At 40.4% G+C, this 16910-nt stretch overlaps 2 protein-coding genes across 7 annotated transcripts in view; one reads left to right on the top strand and one right to left on the bottom strand.

Annotated features, from left to right (window-relative positions):
- CMSS1 (cms1 ribosomal small subunit homolog) overlaps positions 1–16910 on the top strand; it is a 360808-nt gene that overhangs the window by 95213 nt on the left and 248685 nt on the right. The gene's annotated exons all lie outside the window — the stretch shown is intronic.
- FILIP1L (filamin A interacting protein 1 like) overlaps positions 1–16910 on the bottom strand; it is a 296405-nt gene that overhangs the window by 84586 nt on the left and 194909 nt on the right. For 4 of the 5 annotated variants that reach the window (XM_054044711.1, XM_054044746.1, XM_054044701.1 and 1 more), the window contains one exon: positions 12629–12807. In XM_054044711.1, coding sequence (XP_053900686.1) covers positions 12629–12807 — 179 coding nt within the window. Of the gene's footprint in view, positions 1–12628; positions 12808–12982; positions 12999–16910 lie in introns of those variants that run through there. The other variant, XM_054044729.1, reaches the window with a different exon arrangement.

Below are 16910 nucleotides of genomic sequence, written 5' to 3'. Positions count from 1 at the left end.
ACAGGCAACCTTAAAGTGGCTTCATAGAAACCCTCTTGTGTTTTTTTTTTTTTTTTCTTTATTGGTGCAGGTGTGCTGTAATCCTTCCAGCCTGCACATCTGTGTGAGTGAAGAAGTGACCATTTTCTTTTAAGCTATTCACAATTTGGGTCCCCCAAAGACTTAATGGCATGCACTACCTTACCTGACTGAGTGAGACCAATTTGGCCCTCATCACAGTGATAGTTTGAGCTCTAGCTCTGAGCAAAACAAAAAAACAAAACCCTGCCTAGAAACTTTTTGAAAAATGGCTGTTCAGGGTGAGGGGGATGTTTATATCTCCACAACCAATAGCTCAAATAGGCCCATATTTGGTTCACTAACCCTACCCTGCATCCTCCTGAGGCACACACCAAATTTAAAAGGAAACCAGTTAAGCGTGTCAATTTTAGAGGACTCTGGGTATGTCTACACTATGAAATTAGGTTGATTTTATAGAAGCTGATTTTTAGAAATCGATTTTAAACAGTCGATTGCGTATGTCCACACTAAGTGCATTAAGTCGGCAGAGTGCGTCCTCACTACCGTGGCTAGCATCGACTTACGGAGCAGTGCATTGTGGGTAGCTATCCCACAGTTCCCACAGTCTCCGCCGCCCATTGGAATTCTGGGTTAAGCTCCCAATGCCTGATGGGGCAAAAACATTGTCGCGGGTAGTTTTGGGTACTTGTCATCAGTTGCCCCTCCCTCTGTGAAAGCAATGGCAGACAATCATTTCGCACCTTTTTTCCTGGGTTACCCATGCAGATGCCATACCACGGCAAGCATGGAGCCTGCTCAGCTCACCGTCACCGCTGCTGTTGTGGGCAAGTTTACTGTGGGGGCTGCTGTGATCCAAGTAGCCAATGCAATCATTGACGTTCTGTTACCAAGGGTAGTGACTCTGGGAAATGTGCGGATCTTTTTAGATTTTAGGTGCATCATATTCCTGACCTTTGTCGCTGGTGAAGAAGTCTTTCAGCCGTACATTCCAGTCCGGTTGACGCTGTAACACCCCATAGCACTTCTGTGGTTGACACATATAACAGCTCCAGGGCTCTTGCTCTTTTGCCTTGGCCGAGGTATCTTGCCCTACCCAGACCTCCAAGCATTCAACACAGAAGCACCTGCAGCAGCTGGCATTGCTACACAGCAGCAGACCTCAGTGCAACCAACATTCCCATTGTTATTGCTGCTTGCTGTGTGCTCCATTAAAAAAAAAAAATAGCTGTTGAGAGTAAGGGGGAGATGTTTATGGCGGGGTGGGAGGTTGAGGCAAATCGCCTGGTGTCCGATTTTGAGCAGCCAGACACCAGGGCGATTAGAAGAGCACAGCAAGGTGCGCTGCACATCAGAGAGGCTTTGAAAACCAGTTTAATGACTGGCCAGGTTTCGGTGTGACAGTTGTGTGTATTTCTCCTTGATGCAAACCCGCCCCCTTTGTTGATTTTAATTCCCTGTAAGCCAACCACCCTCCCCCCTTCGAAATAAAGTAACTATTGTTTTGAAACCACGCATTCTTTCTTTATTAATTAAAAAAAAATGAGATAACGGACAAGTTAGCCTGGGTGGGGTGGGGGAGGAGGGAAGGACAAGGCCACATTGCTTATTGTAGCCACACTAAAAATCAAACTGTTTGAATGACAGCTTTCTGTTGCTTGGGCCATCCTCTGAAGTGGAGTGGCTGGGTGCTTGGAGCCTCCCGCCCGCGTTCTTGGGCATCTGGGTGAGGAGGCTATGGAACATGGGGAGGAGGGCAGGCGGTTATACAGTGGATGCAGAGGGGGTCTGTGTTCTTGTTGGCTTTCCTGCAGCTCAAACAGACGCTTCATCATGTCCGTTTGCACCCCCAACAGACACTTCTTCATGTCTGTTTGCACCCCCATTAGCCTCCGCATCGTGTCCTGCCTCCGCTCTTCGTGCTCACTTAATTCATTCCTGGCCTCTGCCACTGAATGCCTCCATGCATTAAGCTGTGCCCTATCAGTGCGGGAGGTCTGAATGAGCTTGGAAAACATGTAATCGCGAATGCGTTTTTTTGTCTTCTAATTTGCGAAAACCTCAGGGACAGAGATGATAGGGAGAGCATAGAAACATTCTATGCTCTACGATTTTGGGGGGACTGCCTGGTCACCTGTGCTGCTGAGTGTTGCTGAGTTTGCCACACTGACCAAACAGGAAATGAAATTCAAAAGTTCCCAGGGCTTTTCCTGTGTACCTGGCTAGTGCATCGGACTTCAAAGTGCTGTCCAGAATGGTCACAATGGAGCATTCTGGGATAGCTCCCAGAGGCCAATACCATCGATTTGCATCCGCACTACCCCAAATTCGACCCAGCAAAGTCGATTTTAGCGCTACTCCCCTCGTCCGGGAGGAGTACAGAAGTCGATTTTAAGAGCCCTTTAGATTGACGGAACAGGGTTGGTTGTGTGGACGCAGTCATTTTTAAATCGACCTAAAGCGGCTAAATTCGACCTAACCCTGTAGTGTAGACCAGGCCTCAGAAATGTTGACTTTTAAGAGGAAGTATTGACGCAACCTTAACTATAGTGACAGCATTGCATCTCTATAATTTAGCAGCTTAAAGTGATGCAGAATGTGAATACCTGATTGGTGAAGGTAGCATCTTGCGAGAAATGCATTATACCAGTGCTCAGTGATCTGCGCTGGTTGCTGTTTAAGTTCCAGGTAGAGTGTGTGGAGTTGGTGGTGTTTTATGAAGCCCTAAATATTCTGGTACCTGCCAACTAGAAAGACCATCTTTCTCCTTGGGCAGTTACCGCTATGGTTGCAATCATTGGTTGGAGCTATCAGCAAGGCAGTCTTTGTGAGGGCCACATGACTTACAAATTCACTCCCCTTCCTTGGTCTGAAACAGTCTAAATCCATTGACCTTTAGGGCATGCTACAAAGCTTGTCTGTTTTCCCAGCCATGTGGGGAGGATAGCAGAATAGAGGGCATGACATTGGGTCTGAAGTGAAATGAGGTTTTGGTTTGTTTATTTTGTTAAGCTTTTAAGCGGATGGAGGTCTTTCCTTGTATTGTGCAATGTTGTCTATGGTTTTAATTGATTTCAGGATGTCTAGCGCTGTAGACAAGCATCTTTTTAATTATTCAACAATCTAAATAAATAAATAAATAATATCAGCCTAATTCCTGTCTCTAACTTCACTGGCTTCAGTGAGGTACATCAGAAATGAACTTGGCTTACAGTCCTTGGACCTGTCTCCAAATTTGTAATAGGTAGAACATTTTAAAATAACACTGAATTAATGAATACTTTTCTGTTGCTTTAACACTGATTGTGAAGGCAGTTAATTGTGTGTGTTTGTGGTTTGTGTTTTGAAGAAATTGGTTTAATTATTTTAATCCAACATACAGAAAAATGAGTTCTTAATACATGTCAAAAAGCTCTTCTACCTTTGACTTTTTACTTTCTTTGATTTTACTTTCACTTAAAAAAAGATAAAGTATTTATATCATTATTTTAACCCTGCATTATGCTCAAGGAATTTTGTGAAAACCTTTGAATCATGTGCATTTTGACAAGACTTTAGCTTCACAACATCTGTTGAAAGTTATGCTCTGTAATGGTACACAGTTTTTCATATACTAGCATGAAGTAATTAATCTGTGTGCATCACTTCCTGGAACTTGTCTTTATGCCTCAGTGGTATTAGTAGTAGGCCTATCCCATAGGGGTGTTGTATAGAATTACAATTCTAAAGTTGTGTTTGTGGTGGGTCTCACTCATCCACCTACAAACACTAGATACCCATGAAAAAGGTCAAATGAATAGAGATCTGGCATCCATTTCACAACTTGCAAGACATAGTCTCAGGCATATGTAATATATAACCCATTGCCAGAAATCCGAAAGGAAATGATTGCATTTGAGTACAATGCAATCTACAACAATAGTTTAGTGTGCATGAAATTAAAAACTGCTGGTTACACATGTAGAATAAATAAGTCAAAAGTGTTTACTTTTGCTGTAACATTTTATATAGACAGTGTCATGCTTCTTAGAATACCTAAGAAGATGAATTTGTTTAAAATGAAAATATGAATTGTGGCAACTGTTGTAGGATAGTGGATTCTCCAGTGTAAGAGATACAGTATGGTATTTTTATACCATATAAAGTGTCTCTTGAATATGTCAAAATTAAAGACAATAAACCTGATCTTACATTTACAGTGTATAATACCTTTTTGTCTAAATGGATTCCGAATGGCTTTGCAAGCTGCACTGAATAACTTTGTCAATATAGTCTGATAGTCAATCACTTCACCTGTCACTTAAATACAGACACTAACTATTAGTCCACAACTATATAAAACATTTCTATAACTTTGCTGGAATTAAATATTGTATAGGTATCTGTTGCATACCATAATCTGATTTAATTTTATATTGGATTTTTTTAATTGATGTTTTTTATTGGGGTGCCACAAAAACTATAGTAACTTATTTTTGTTCTTTTTTCTATTTAATTCAAGTGAAAAATAGCTGAGGAAAGACTAGACTGCACAGAGAAAAGGTTTCACATCTTTCAGTAGATGGGTATGGGTGTCGTCTGACCAGGCAGTGGTCATAAATGTAGGAGAAAGGACCTATTCTTCTGTTCCTTCCGTGTCTAACAATAGGAACTGTGAGGTATTCTTCTTCCCCTTGATGCATGAAGGCATACCAATCAAATAGCTGTATGCCAGGGGCTTGGACTTGACCCTTCTCTAGAATTCTCCAGAGTTCCAGGCCTGTGTAGGCCAAGAGACTGTTCTTGTGATAAGCTTTGGGGATCTGAGAAACTTTCTTGCAGCTTCTCCCCACCCCCACCTCCCCCGGAAGTTCATGCTAAAAGCCATTATACTTGATACTCAACAGATCTTTCTCAAATAAGTGTAGTAGTAATTGTGATCGTGGAGCTGAAAATGTCCTAATTGTATATGTCATATGTGAGTGTGCTCTTCTTCACTGGCTAGTACATATAACCTTGTGGGGTTTCAATCAATGCTAGAATGAAAACCTAACATTTCTTATAACTGGCTTTTTTTAAACTCTTCAGGCTTTTTAATCAAACTGCCTGATCTTTTTGTAAAACTGCACCCACTTGATTAATCATATTGCGTGTAGTAGCAAATGGTTATGCCGTGAGTGATGTGGCAACAGACCAGCCAGCGTGTGCACAAATCTGGATAGGGGATAGAACTCTGAGTCTAAAGAACTAGTTTTATTACTAATTCTGCAGCTGACTTGCAGTGTGACCTTGGGCAAGTCACTCTCAACCATTTGCGCCTCAGCTAGGGTGACCAGATGTCCTGATTTTTGTAGGGACAGTCCCGAAATTCAGGGCTTTCTCTTATATAGGCACTTATTACCATCCACCCCGTCCCGATTTTTCACACTTGCTATCTGGTCACCCTAGCCTCATCTTCCTTTCACTATCTGTAAAATGGGGAATAACTGTGCTTTCTTGCCTTCTAAATTACTTTGAGTTTTGCAGACAAAAAAGTACCATGTAAGTACAATGTATATTTAAAAAAAATTGTTTACACTCCTTTATGCAACTGAAGTATATAATACCCATAACATAAATACCGTTACTGTGGATTTGATGTTCCATCTTATGGCATGTATGTTGTTTTACATCATGAACAAACTGAATCAGAAAACAGAACTTGTTTCACACTATAATGTGTGTGATGATACTTTGTAAAATAATCGCCTTTATCATTATTTAATATAATTATAAATATGCTGAGTGTAGTTAAATGTATTTAGGCAACTGGATATTTCTTCTTGGACTTCTATAGCTTATATTATCTGCTACTTAATCTACATGTTAGAAAGCTTTGTGCTTTGCTGATTTTATTGCAACTCTCCTCTTCTACTACATTTCCTGACACAGGTGGTGTGTTTCCACCTACAAGGAAGCAAAGGAGGTATAAGGACTGTCAGTCAGAGTGGATGTCTATCACATTCCTTGCTGTTTTTCTCCCCTCTCTCTTTCAGTATGGAAGCATGGAATGCACATATGTGCCTTCATGCTCTTTCCTCCCCACTACCCTCACCTTCGCATCAGATCCCCTTCATATGAGAGGAAAATAAAGAAAAAGGCTTTTTTTTAGACTGTAAACTCTTCTAGACTAGAATGTCTTTTTCAGCCTTGTACAGCCCTGAGCACATTGTAGATGTGAAGTAAAATATTGTAGCAATAGGGAATGGGAAAAAGGAGAAATGCAATATGAAGATAAGATGTAAAATGGGGAGGGAGGATGGTCAGGAGAAAAAGATGCCCATGCAGCCAAACACTCAGTCAAATCCCAGACACTTAGGTTTTAGAGGCGCAAAATAGCAATCCCCCTTAATCCTTAATCTTATGTTTTGCCTGCAGTGGCCTGTAAACAAGCCCCACAGCTCTTGTGCTGCAGTTGTGCAGATGCTGCCCTTTTTAATAGTAATAACTGCAGCTGCATGGCTCATTACTGCCTTCAGCACTGGGCCTGCATCCAGTCTCCATACAGACAACTTTCAGCAGAGATCTTGTGGTGACAGAATGGACTCTACCCAGGGTGAATAAAAATCAATGATTTAAAAAAAAAATAGGATTTTTTTTATTTAAATCGGATTTTTTGATAAAATGCTTTTTGAGGGGAAAAAACCTATCTAAAGATAGTTTTAATTAAGATACATTATAGCTCAAAGATATCTCATCATGGAATAGGGATTATAAATTCTAATTCTATAGTATGAGACAATATATTCATGTAATGTTTAAGAAAAGTTTTGTAAATGAATTCCACTAGTTCTTGGATTAGGGACCCAATCTTATGGGGTTCCAGGGGCTTCTGTATAGATTATTTAGGTTAATCTTTCTATCTACCCAGTGGGACTCAGTGCTCAGTCTAGAACAGGAATCTCAAACTCAAATCATCACGAGGGCCTCATGAGGACTAGTACATTGGCCCAAGGGTGGCATCACTGAAACCTTCCATGAGGCCCCGCCCCTTCCTCGCCTCTTCCCACCCCCATTCCAACCCCTTCCCCAAAGTCCCTGCCCCAACTGCGCCCCCTCTCTGGCCCTACTCCAAACCTTTCCCCAATCCCGGCCCCGCCTCTTCTCCGCCTCCTCCCCTGAGTGTGCCGCGTCCCCACTCCTCCTCCTCCCTCCTGGAAAGTCCTAAGCCTGCCAAACAGCTGTTTGGTGGCGGGAAAGCGCTGGGAGGTAGGCGGAGGAGCGGGGACGCAGCACTCTGTAGGGGGGAGGAGGGGAGCTTGGTGGGCTGCAGGAAATAACTCCGGGGGACGGGGTGCAGGGGAGCTTGGTAGGCCGCAGGATGCATCCCGTGGGCTGCATGTTTGAGACCCCTGGTCTAGAAGATAGCATCAGAGATGCTTAGTTTTGCAGTTCTCAAACTGTAGATTTGTGTCTCCAGAGATAACATGCTTGTTAACAGCAAAAATGGTTTAAAATAAATAAATAAATAATATATAGAGGTGAGAAATAACAAACCTCAACCCTATTGTCCCTCTGCAAATTTGTATATACAGAGTCCATCCCTTACCTCTCTAAAAGTGCAAAGTTTCAAAAAGTTCAATGAATAGAAGATTATTGGGGGCGGAATAGATTTGGACAAGGAGAAGTCTGGAGATAGATGTGAGACAGGAGGGACAGGCAGTAGAAACAAAAGTGAAACTGAGCAGCATATTGCAGAAGTCTGAGTGTAGCCTTCATTGATTTGAGATCTACCATACCAGTCTCTCACTAGAAGGGAAAACCTATAATGGCAGCAGGCCATAAAAGAGACCCAGTTTGGGAATAAGAACCATTCAAGAAATATATGTTTGCTGATGATGTTTTAAAGAAAGTCACACCAGTGAACTGGTGGAAGTCACTTAAGCACTTGGATTCACAGACTGTTGAAGTTAGGGTGACCAGATGTCCCGATTTTATAGGGACAGTCCCGAAATTTGGGGCTTTTTCTTATATAGGCTCCTATTATCCCCCACCCCCGTCCTGATTTTTCACACTTGCTATCTGGTCACCCTAGTTGAAATGATAATCTCACTTTTAACAGCAGTAGCTTCTTCTGGCAGTGTAGAAAGAATATTTTCTTCCTTTGGACTAATTCATTCCAAATTGAGAAATAGTTTGGGACCTGAAAAAGCAGGAAAGGTTGTTTTTCTTTTCCAGATTATGAACAAACAGGAAAATGAAGGTGAAGACGACTGAGACAGCTGCAGAAGCCAATATTATAAGTTTCTCATGTTGACCTAGCTGACATAGTCAATTTAATTTTTTTTTAAATATTTCATTTAACTATTTAGTTAAAAACAATTTTAATAAAAACAAACCTGACTTTTAAAAACTAGAATGTTTAACTAAATTAAAAAATTCATATGCTTGTTTTGTTAAAATATTATATGTTTGCTGTTGAAGAAAAAAATCCAGAATACATAACGTTGTTGTTTTAGTTCAATAAAACAATTTAAATATCTCTCTGGTGATGTTCTCCTCCTAATTCGGCAAGAAAATCCTCCAAATATTAGTGATTGACCTGTTGAATTGGAGATAGTTCACCTCCCAATGACTTCATAAATATCTGCTTCAATTACCTTTGGTAAATGAAATAACCAAACAATCATTCATTTTCTGATATAGCTGTAAAACTAATCTGAAAAGTTTTCAAAATAAATCACTTTAAAAATGTATAGTGTATACCTTCTAAAAATGAAACCTATAACTATCTCTGAATTGTGAAGAATATGTATTAAGGTTATAACAACCCACAAGAATGCACTTTTATGTAGAAATCCATGATTAAATCAAGTCTTCCTGACTAGTAAATCAATTTGATTTAAATCAAATCCACCTTGACTCTACCTATTCTGGAGGCTCCAGTAGAAAAAAACAGCACCCTTCCTCTGCAGGCATAAGACAACGACTTACTCCCTGCCATGAGTCTGTAGAATTCATGCCAATCCGTGCTTAATTTGTGCCAGGGCTTGGCGGGGCTCAGCCCCGGCACCTTTAGGCTTGGCAATTCATAGCCCCAGCACCTCTGGGCTTACCGCATCAGTTATGAAAGTAAAAAAATAAATGCTTGAGCCCTGGCACCAAATTGCTTGAGCCACGGCACCTCTTTCATTACAAATGCCAATTCATTCCTATTTGGCCAGGGCACATACAGGTAATACTTTGTGCTTATATGTGGGAAAGACATTTCCAGTTACTGTCCATTGTCCCCACCCTGTTGCCCAGTGGCCCCGATAGTCTTAAAAAAAAATTCTGCTTGTTTTTTTTGGCTGGTAAGAATTGCAAAGAGCAATGTGTTATACAGTGGGCTGTGTTTTAAAAAATAAAGAAAAACCAGCATTTACTCATTGCAATGGTTAAATTTATTGCAGCATTTGCAATAATTCCTGTTCCTTTATTTATTTTATTATGTTTTTAATAAGTAAAATAAGTTTAATATAAAATTGGCACATGTGACTGTGAATGAATAAAGGTAATGAATGTATTAATTTTTCCTCCTGTCACTGACAAACTAGCAGCAGTTAAAAAACAAAAAGCAAAACAACCCCGGAAAAATAAATTCAACATGTGTCTACAAATACTTACAGTAAATCTCAGAAAGGGGATGTTAACCATCAAGATGCAATTTGGAAACCATTTTGTATTTCTTAATGAGAGAAGGCCATGGAGTGGTTGTCATAGGATGGCAACAAGAAAGGAGATTTAAAAAATAACAACAAAAAACTAAAGATTTTAGTAGCCAATGTCGTTGAAAGTCCATCCAACATGGGTTTCCACATCTAGAGAGCTAGCGTTAGTCTTCTTGCAAGCCTAAACTTCTGATGGTGGCAATTTACAAATAGTCTTGTTGCCATCCCATGAAGTCAATCAAACTGCTCCTATGATAATTAAAGTTAAACATATGCTTAAGTGATTTGTTGGCTCAGGGCCAGCGTGCTCAACTTTTTGCAGGATCAAACCATAAGCTCTGTTTGCTTGTAAAAGAAAAGCAATGTCTGAGGAAACTACCTCAGCGGAAAGATGGAGACTGGTGTTTTTTTATATTTTTTTGATAAATGAGTGATTGTTTCATCACCAAGAATGTCACTGAACACTCATCATTTCAGCTCTTTGCTCTTGCGCACCTTGAAATAGGAGACAGTTACTTTCTGTTGAGATTGGAAGATGATAAAAGGCAGCCAGTGTTAAGTAAGAGCTGCAGCTGACTGATAATTCCTCTAGTCTCACTACCATTTCAATGACAATTTCTAGTGCTCCAGCATAATTGGAGTCCAAGAGATCCAAGTATTATTTTGGATGCCTAATCCCGTATTATTCATAATCCCATTTAGCTTTCATGCACGCTACCCTTCCAAAGTTAAACCTTCTTGCATACACTGTAGTTTAATTATTTCATGAGAGAAAGTTAGTGAAACAAAAGTTCTGGATTTTGCTTTGAAACGGAAATAATATTAGAAATGTTACATAACTTTCCACATTTAAAGGAGAAGGCTGCCTCTTACTTATGTGGAAAATTTGTTAAATTGCGTTGACAAAAAACTGGCTTCTTTTTAAAAAATAGAATAAAAAATAAAGCCCCAAATCACTGGCATTGCTTTTCGTGTGAAGCTTTTCACATAACTCTGCTTGTTCACAAGCCAAATACAAAATTCAGGTAATCAGAATATTGGTAATTAGATGTTTTGAAATGAGAAAAAATATGTCATTTTGTGTGTGTGTGTGTGTGTGTGTGTGTGTGTGTGTGTGTGTGTGTGTGTTTCAAACATCAAGCTGTACAGCATAACATTAAGGGAGCTTTGCCTTAACTTATGTGAGATTTCCTCCCCCCCCCCCCCCCCATTATGGCAGGCAATTGCTTAGAGATCTTGATGGCAACATCACTTGGCAAACATTTTGGACTGTGCTCAACATGTGACATCACACTCCTTTAGGGTTTTCCACATAAAATGAGTTCTCCAAAGAAAACACAGAAATTGGGATTTAATCTGAAATCTAGTATTACATTCTCTAAAGTCTTATTAGTCACCTCAATAATTCCCTCCTCCTCCCTTGACAGATATTACTAAATGCTGCAGATAGTAGTAGTAAACCTTTTACAGTCTTTTTATTATTATTATATTTATTATTCCTAAAGGTTCTTAATCCTACATTTTTTTTAACAAGGATTGTGGAGTTTAGCTTTCTTTCTGTGCACACTCCCACTGATTTGGGTATAGCTGATGACACTTTGTTTAATTTAGTATCTTGGTTTATTGTGCCCAGACCCTTGGAAGTTAATTTCTCTTGCTTTTTGAGAGAGGTGTGCGTGTTTGGGAAGAAGGGTGTAGACCAAAACATTGTCTGTTTTGTGTTTTGGCTCCTGATATATCAACATTTTACAATATGTTGGTTGGAGAGAAAGCCCACTGTGTGTCTCCTGGGGACCCTGTTCTTTCTTCTTTGCCTCCTGTTTCCGTGTCCCTCTACATCTGTTTATATTTATCTATGAATAAGATAATTTTTCTCCTGTTATGTGTATAGCATTTATATGTAATCGCAGTCCATACATATGGCTTTGTCCTTGGTAGAAAGCCTGGATGCTGTCTGTGATAGACCTGAATGAGAGAGGTGCAGCAGCAGGAAGGGTGAAAGTAGTGAACAGTGCCAAAATACATGAAACATGATGTTATACAGGCGAAGCAGAGGAAGAATTATCTATGCATCATGTGAGTTTAGAATAGGCTTGACGTTCTCACACCCAAACATTTCCATCTGGAAGCTGTTCCTAAGCAAACGGAAATAGAGACGATATTCTCATATCTTCTGGAGTAGTTGTGCAGGGAATAGGATACGTTCCTCAATTATTTTTTCCTGTACCTTTTGGGGATATGTTTGGGTTAATTGCTGTTTCAAAGAGGCGGGACATTTTAAAAGTTATTTTTTAAAGACAGTAAATGACATCAAACTCTTTTGCTCCTTCCTTTGTGAGAGTCAGTGCAAAATCTTCATACTGTGCTTATGCAAGATGTTTGTGGCAATTCAGGGTTGCATTTTAGAAAGAAAGTTTTGTTTTGATACCATTGCAGGTCTAAAAGTGCTTAAGGGCTTTCTCCTAATTTTCAAAGCTCTTAATAATTTTATCTCTGCCTTTTTCAACCCTGTCTCTGTTCCTTTCAGTCTGTCTATATCTCTTCTGGATACTTACTTTGTCTCCTTCTGCCACTCCAGACTGCATGCCTGCTTTCGTACTGTCCTGACACTGACCTCCTTCAAAAACTTTGAAAGATGCACCAGTTCTATGCTGCATTTAGCTTATAATGTGCTCACACTTTTCTGTGATTTGTAGTATAATGTCCTTGTTATATTAAACTGTAAATTGCTTGGGAGGAGGATCTGTTAACTTATTGGCACATTTCACCAGCTGTACAGAGTTGTGTACATTGGTGGTTTGTATATACATGATTTTCAAAACATTTTGTTTTGGAGATATTTTCTGGTCTTAGACTTAACGCAGAACAAGAAAGTAGAAAGCTACTCAGAAGTCATTTTCGAATTAAGTAACATTTTGTTAACAAATGTAAGGCAACCTTACCTTTCTCGTTCTTGTTCCAGTAAATTTGTAAATTCATCACTTTTTTCCATATACTCTGTATGCTTCCTCTTCTCATCCTCTAGCTCGTACAGAGTCTGTCTGTGTGATTTTTCTGCCATTAAAAGCTGCTCCAGCATTCGTTTGTGAGTTTCTTTCTGTTTCTCAACAAGTTTGTCAAGCTGCAAAAGAAACAAAAACTCTTGCAGTGCTGTAAAATTCTTACTTGCTTCAGTATTTATTTGCTCACCCCAAATTATGCTAAATTATTTCTTAGTCATCAATATAATCTTTAGAGAGACATTTTTAAGTACTACAGGCTCAAAGTTTAACCTAATATAAAATAGAATTTATAACCTGATGGCCAAAATCTTTGGAATCTACTTGGAAAGCATTATTTAACTCCCCTTCATTGTTGAGAAATTTTAAAATAAATTAAGGTTTTATTTTGTGAGACTCTCAACTACGTTGTGTTCGACAACTAGCTCCTTAGCAGCTATTAACATTTACAGTTCCCAGAGCTGTGCTCATATCGTCGATAATTCGGCGGAGAAACAGATGTCTTGGCATAAGGTGCTCTCTGCTTTAGGTAGGAGCTGTTATTTTTTTTTTTGTTAAGCAAAAATAGCCATCTTAATTTCAGCTCCATTTTAAATATTACTAAGCACCAAGACCGTGTTTTACACTGAACCCTTTACAAACAATAACTAATTATTTTTCACAACATCCTTGTGAGGTAGGTGCATATATCAAAAAGTTACTTCTGTCATGGTCCTCTAGCAAATGTATGGTAAAGCCAGGATTGGAACTCTGTTTCTGGCTCTATCCTATGTTCATTCTACTTAGCTGCACTTCCTCCTGTGTGTGGGATGTACAAAATTTGGTGTTTATCTTACAAAAAATGACAAAACTGATGGAAGAACCGCTAATTTTAAACAACGAGGAGTTATTTTCATTATGTGACAGGATTGTTTGAAAGAAAAGTGTATGCGTTTTAGAAATATAAGTCTACATTTTCACAAGTAATTAGTGATTTGGCTTGCATCGATCTGTAAGTGCCCAACTTGAGACACCTTAAATGGGTATGACTTCCAGAGGGTAGGCATGCAGCACTTTCTGTAAATCAGGCCCCTTTTAAAGGTGTCTTATTCTTAAACCTCAATAGTCACTTTTTTTAAATTTAGGCCACATATTTTAATTTTCCTAAACAGCTTAAAAAATTTATTTTGCCATTGGCATAACTAGAGTGTTACTTTATTAAGTGATACTTTATTAAGCTGAATGTTGTTTCTCAAAAATACCTGCGAATGCTTGATATCTTTTAAAATTCAGTTCCCCTAAAAATGTGCAGGAATATGTGTGCAAAACTGGGAATAAAGGGTTGGATTTTGCACTTATGAGCCATTGATCTTGTTAGTGATGGTATGAGGAGGCATTGCTCAGCAGCCAGAGAAACTAGGAGGAATTCTGAATCTTTGTCCCTTTGTTACTTCACCTCCTTCTTCTCAGAAGGCTGTCATTGTTCTTATGTTGACTCAATCATGTTAATTTCCTTTTTTTGGAAAGGTAAGTCTGTGGTATAAGGCTAGGGTCTTCTTTTAACCACATTCAGTTTTAGTAGGTCATGACTGATTTTTAGTATTTTACTCTATTAACAGGAAAAAAAATTCAGAAATCATCAATGTTGGTAAAGCAAGCCTAGTTCTAGCTTTCAATTGCTTCATCTTTCTGCATCTTTTCCCCATAAGGCACTCCATGGGCCCATAGAAATGCTGGAGGCCTCAGATTCTCCAGGCCACCACTCATTACAAAGAATTTAATACCAAAGAGCATTATGGGTCATCGTCAGTTCATGCTCATTCAAGGTTCTCCCAAGATGAGAGATGATGGAAAATGTAAGGACTATATCTCTGCCTTTCTGTCTAGAGTGTAACATGAGTTGCTTGGATGAGCGAACGTTCTTTGTTCTTCCCCTGTGGGTCCCAGTATCTTCCCTAGTACCTGATCCAGATTCTTTGTAAGCTTTCTGCAGTTTTTTTGATCTGCTTATGGTTTATTTAAGATAGATCTAGTAGGCTGTCTTTCCTCCTCTTTAATTGTTGTTGACTTATTTGGTGATGCTGACAGTGACAAACTCAGAAGCATTTATTTATTAATATAGCATTTGTGTATTTGCGGAGCCAAGCAATAGCGTTTTTAGTGGCCAAGTGGAGCTCCTGGAGCCCACCATTGATTTTGGTTAGTGGACACTCCTTGACAATGTGTATCATTGTTCGATCTGCAAGGCAGCTGCAGCTTGTTTCGAAGACCCCAATGGTGCTGATTGGCTGCACAGAGGCCTTGCTCGGTCCGGAATCGGTTCAGAAAGGGCCACTGATGACATGACAGGTCGAAGCCAGGCGGGCGAGCAGTAGGGTTGGTGATGAGGAACTGATTGGTGGTTGGTGTTAAAGCACCAGTCTTCCTGCCACAGGGACTCCGCTGTCATGTCCTGGCTTGGCAGCCTCAACCACAGTTGGTGTCATGATGAAAGATGTGTGGCTTCTAGGCTAAGAGGGTCATTGAACAAGGGCAATCATGGGTTGGCACATACCTTCTCAAGCAGCTTGCCAGCTGCAATCTCCCCCCGATGTAAGCGGGAGCAACGTGGTTCAGAACTGGAAGCCATGGAAGATAAGTTAGTCAGAGAGTTCCTGTGATGATACGCATTGTTGAGCCGAGTTGCACATCAACAAGTTGGGATGTACCAACCCACTCCTTACTGATGCACAGTACTCTGCTATTGAGTACGAGATGGCAAGGACTGAGGTCCTTAGGGTTGGAGCATCCGCTCCCCAAAAAGAGCTTGCTAATTTGCTGAGAAGGTTGTTGCATGACTTGACCTTTGCTTAGGTGGCTATTGTATGTCAGTGTTCAGTCGAGGGTCACACCCTCGATATGCTGGGTATGCTTCAGCCTCTGGCCATTCATTATGATGTTTAGTTCTCTTTTAGCATTGGCATGGTGGAGGTGGAATGTTCTAGGGACAGTCTTGTAGTAGTCGACCAGCGTTGTAGCATTTTCACTCAGAGTCTTCTCTAGCTCGGAGAAAGTCTGAGCCTGTAGCTTGCAGCAAATGTCTGCATAAATGAACTTCCATGACTGGGTGGATAATAGATCATTGATGTATAGCTGGAACATGATTGGGGCTAAAACAGACCCCTGGGATAACCCATTCATCTGTTTTTTCCAAGCACTTGTTTTCTCACCCGCATGTACTCTGGACCGTCTGTCTTGAGTAGCAGTTCGACGGCATCAGTAACCCATGGAGGGAGGACTCTTGATATTTTAACAAGTAAACCCATGTGCCACACCATGTGGTATGCTGCAGTGAGGTCAAGGGAAATAGTGCCTGTTTTCAAGGTTTCTTTGAAAACTGTTTTGCATGAATGTGGTTAGGGAAGTACTTGGTCACATGTGCTTCGACCTTGTTGAAAGCCTGCTTGCTTGACATTCAAGGTGTTTTGTACCTCTGGTGGTGTTTGCTGTAAAATTAGATGCTCTAGAATCTTGAGCCACATAGAAAGCAGCACGTAGAGTGATGCCTGGTTTTTACTAGGTGGTGGTTTTGGGAGGCCAATGACTTTTGAGATGCGCCAGGTTTTCGTCTGTCTTTCTTCATTGGTGACCCTTGTGAAGAATTGGGCCAACCAAGAGCAGGCCAAGATTTTTCAGGAACTCTGGAAGGATGTTGTCATAGCCAGCAGCAGTGCCAGACTTGATGTTATCTAGCATTCTGTCCAATTCTGGAACTGTGAATGGTTCAAGGCTCTGGATTTGTGTTGCCTTTGGAATACCCTCCACTCTCTCTGGACTCAAATCTTCACTTCTTTTTCCAAGGGTGTCTTTCCCATGTGAAACAGATGCCTGGCTACTTGGTGAGCACTCACAGATGATCAGCTTGGTGTCACTGGTTGCTGGGCAACTCCAAGGCAACGAAGTAAACTCCAGTATTTCTGGCTGGAATGAGTAAAGTCCAGGTTCTTTGTTTTTTTTCTCTCATCCAGCTTGGTGAGCACAGCTCAAAACTTCGATTAAGTGATCGTCCATGTCCGGGTGACCAGGTGACTCACTGCTTGAGTAGAGCAGCACACGCCTCTTCAAGGCAGGGGATGTACACAGGGCAATATCTGTGTGGAATGGCTCTGGTGGCTGCTTTGTAGATCGCTCTACAGAAATGCCTGTAAGCCCACTCTATCAGTATGTGGTGGGGTGGTATTGTTACAGTACTCTGTCCCAGTGCCTG

Source organism: Malaclemys terrapin, chromosome 1 (genome assembly GCF_027887155.1).
Source record: "Malaclemys terrapin pileata isolate rMalTer1 chromosome 1, rMalTer1.hap1, whole genome shotgun sequence".
NCBI classification, from domain to species: domain Eukaryota; kingdom Metazoa; phylum Chordata; order Testudines; family Emydidae; genus Malaclemys; species Malaclemys terrapin.
This window is presented reverse-complemented; position numbering and strand designations above follow the sequence as displayed.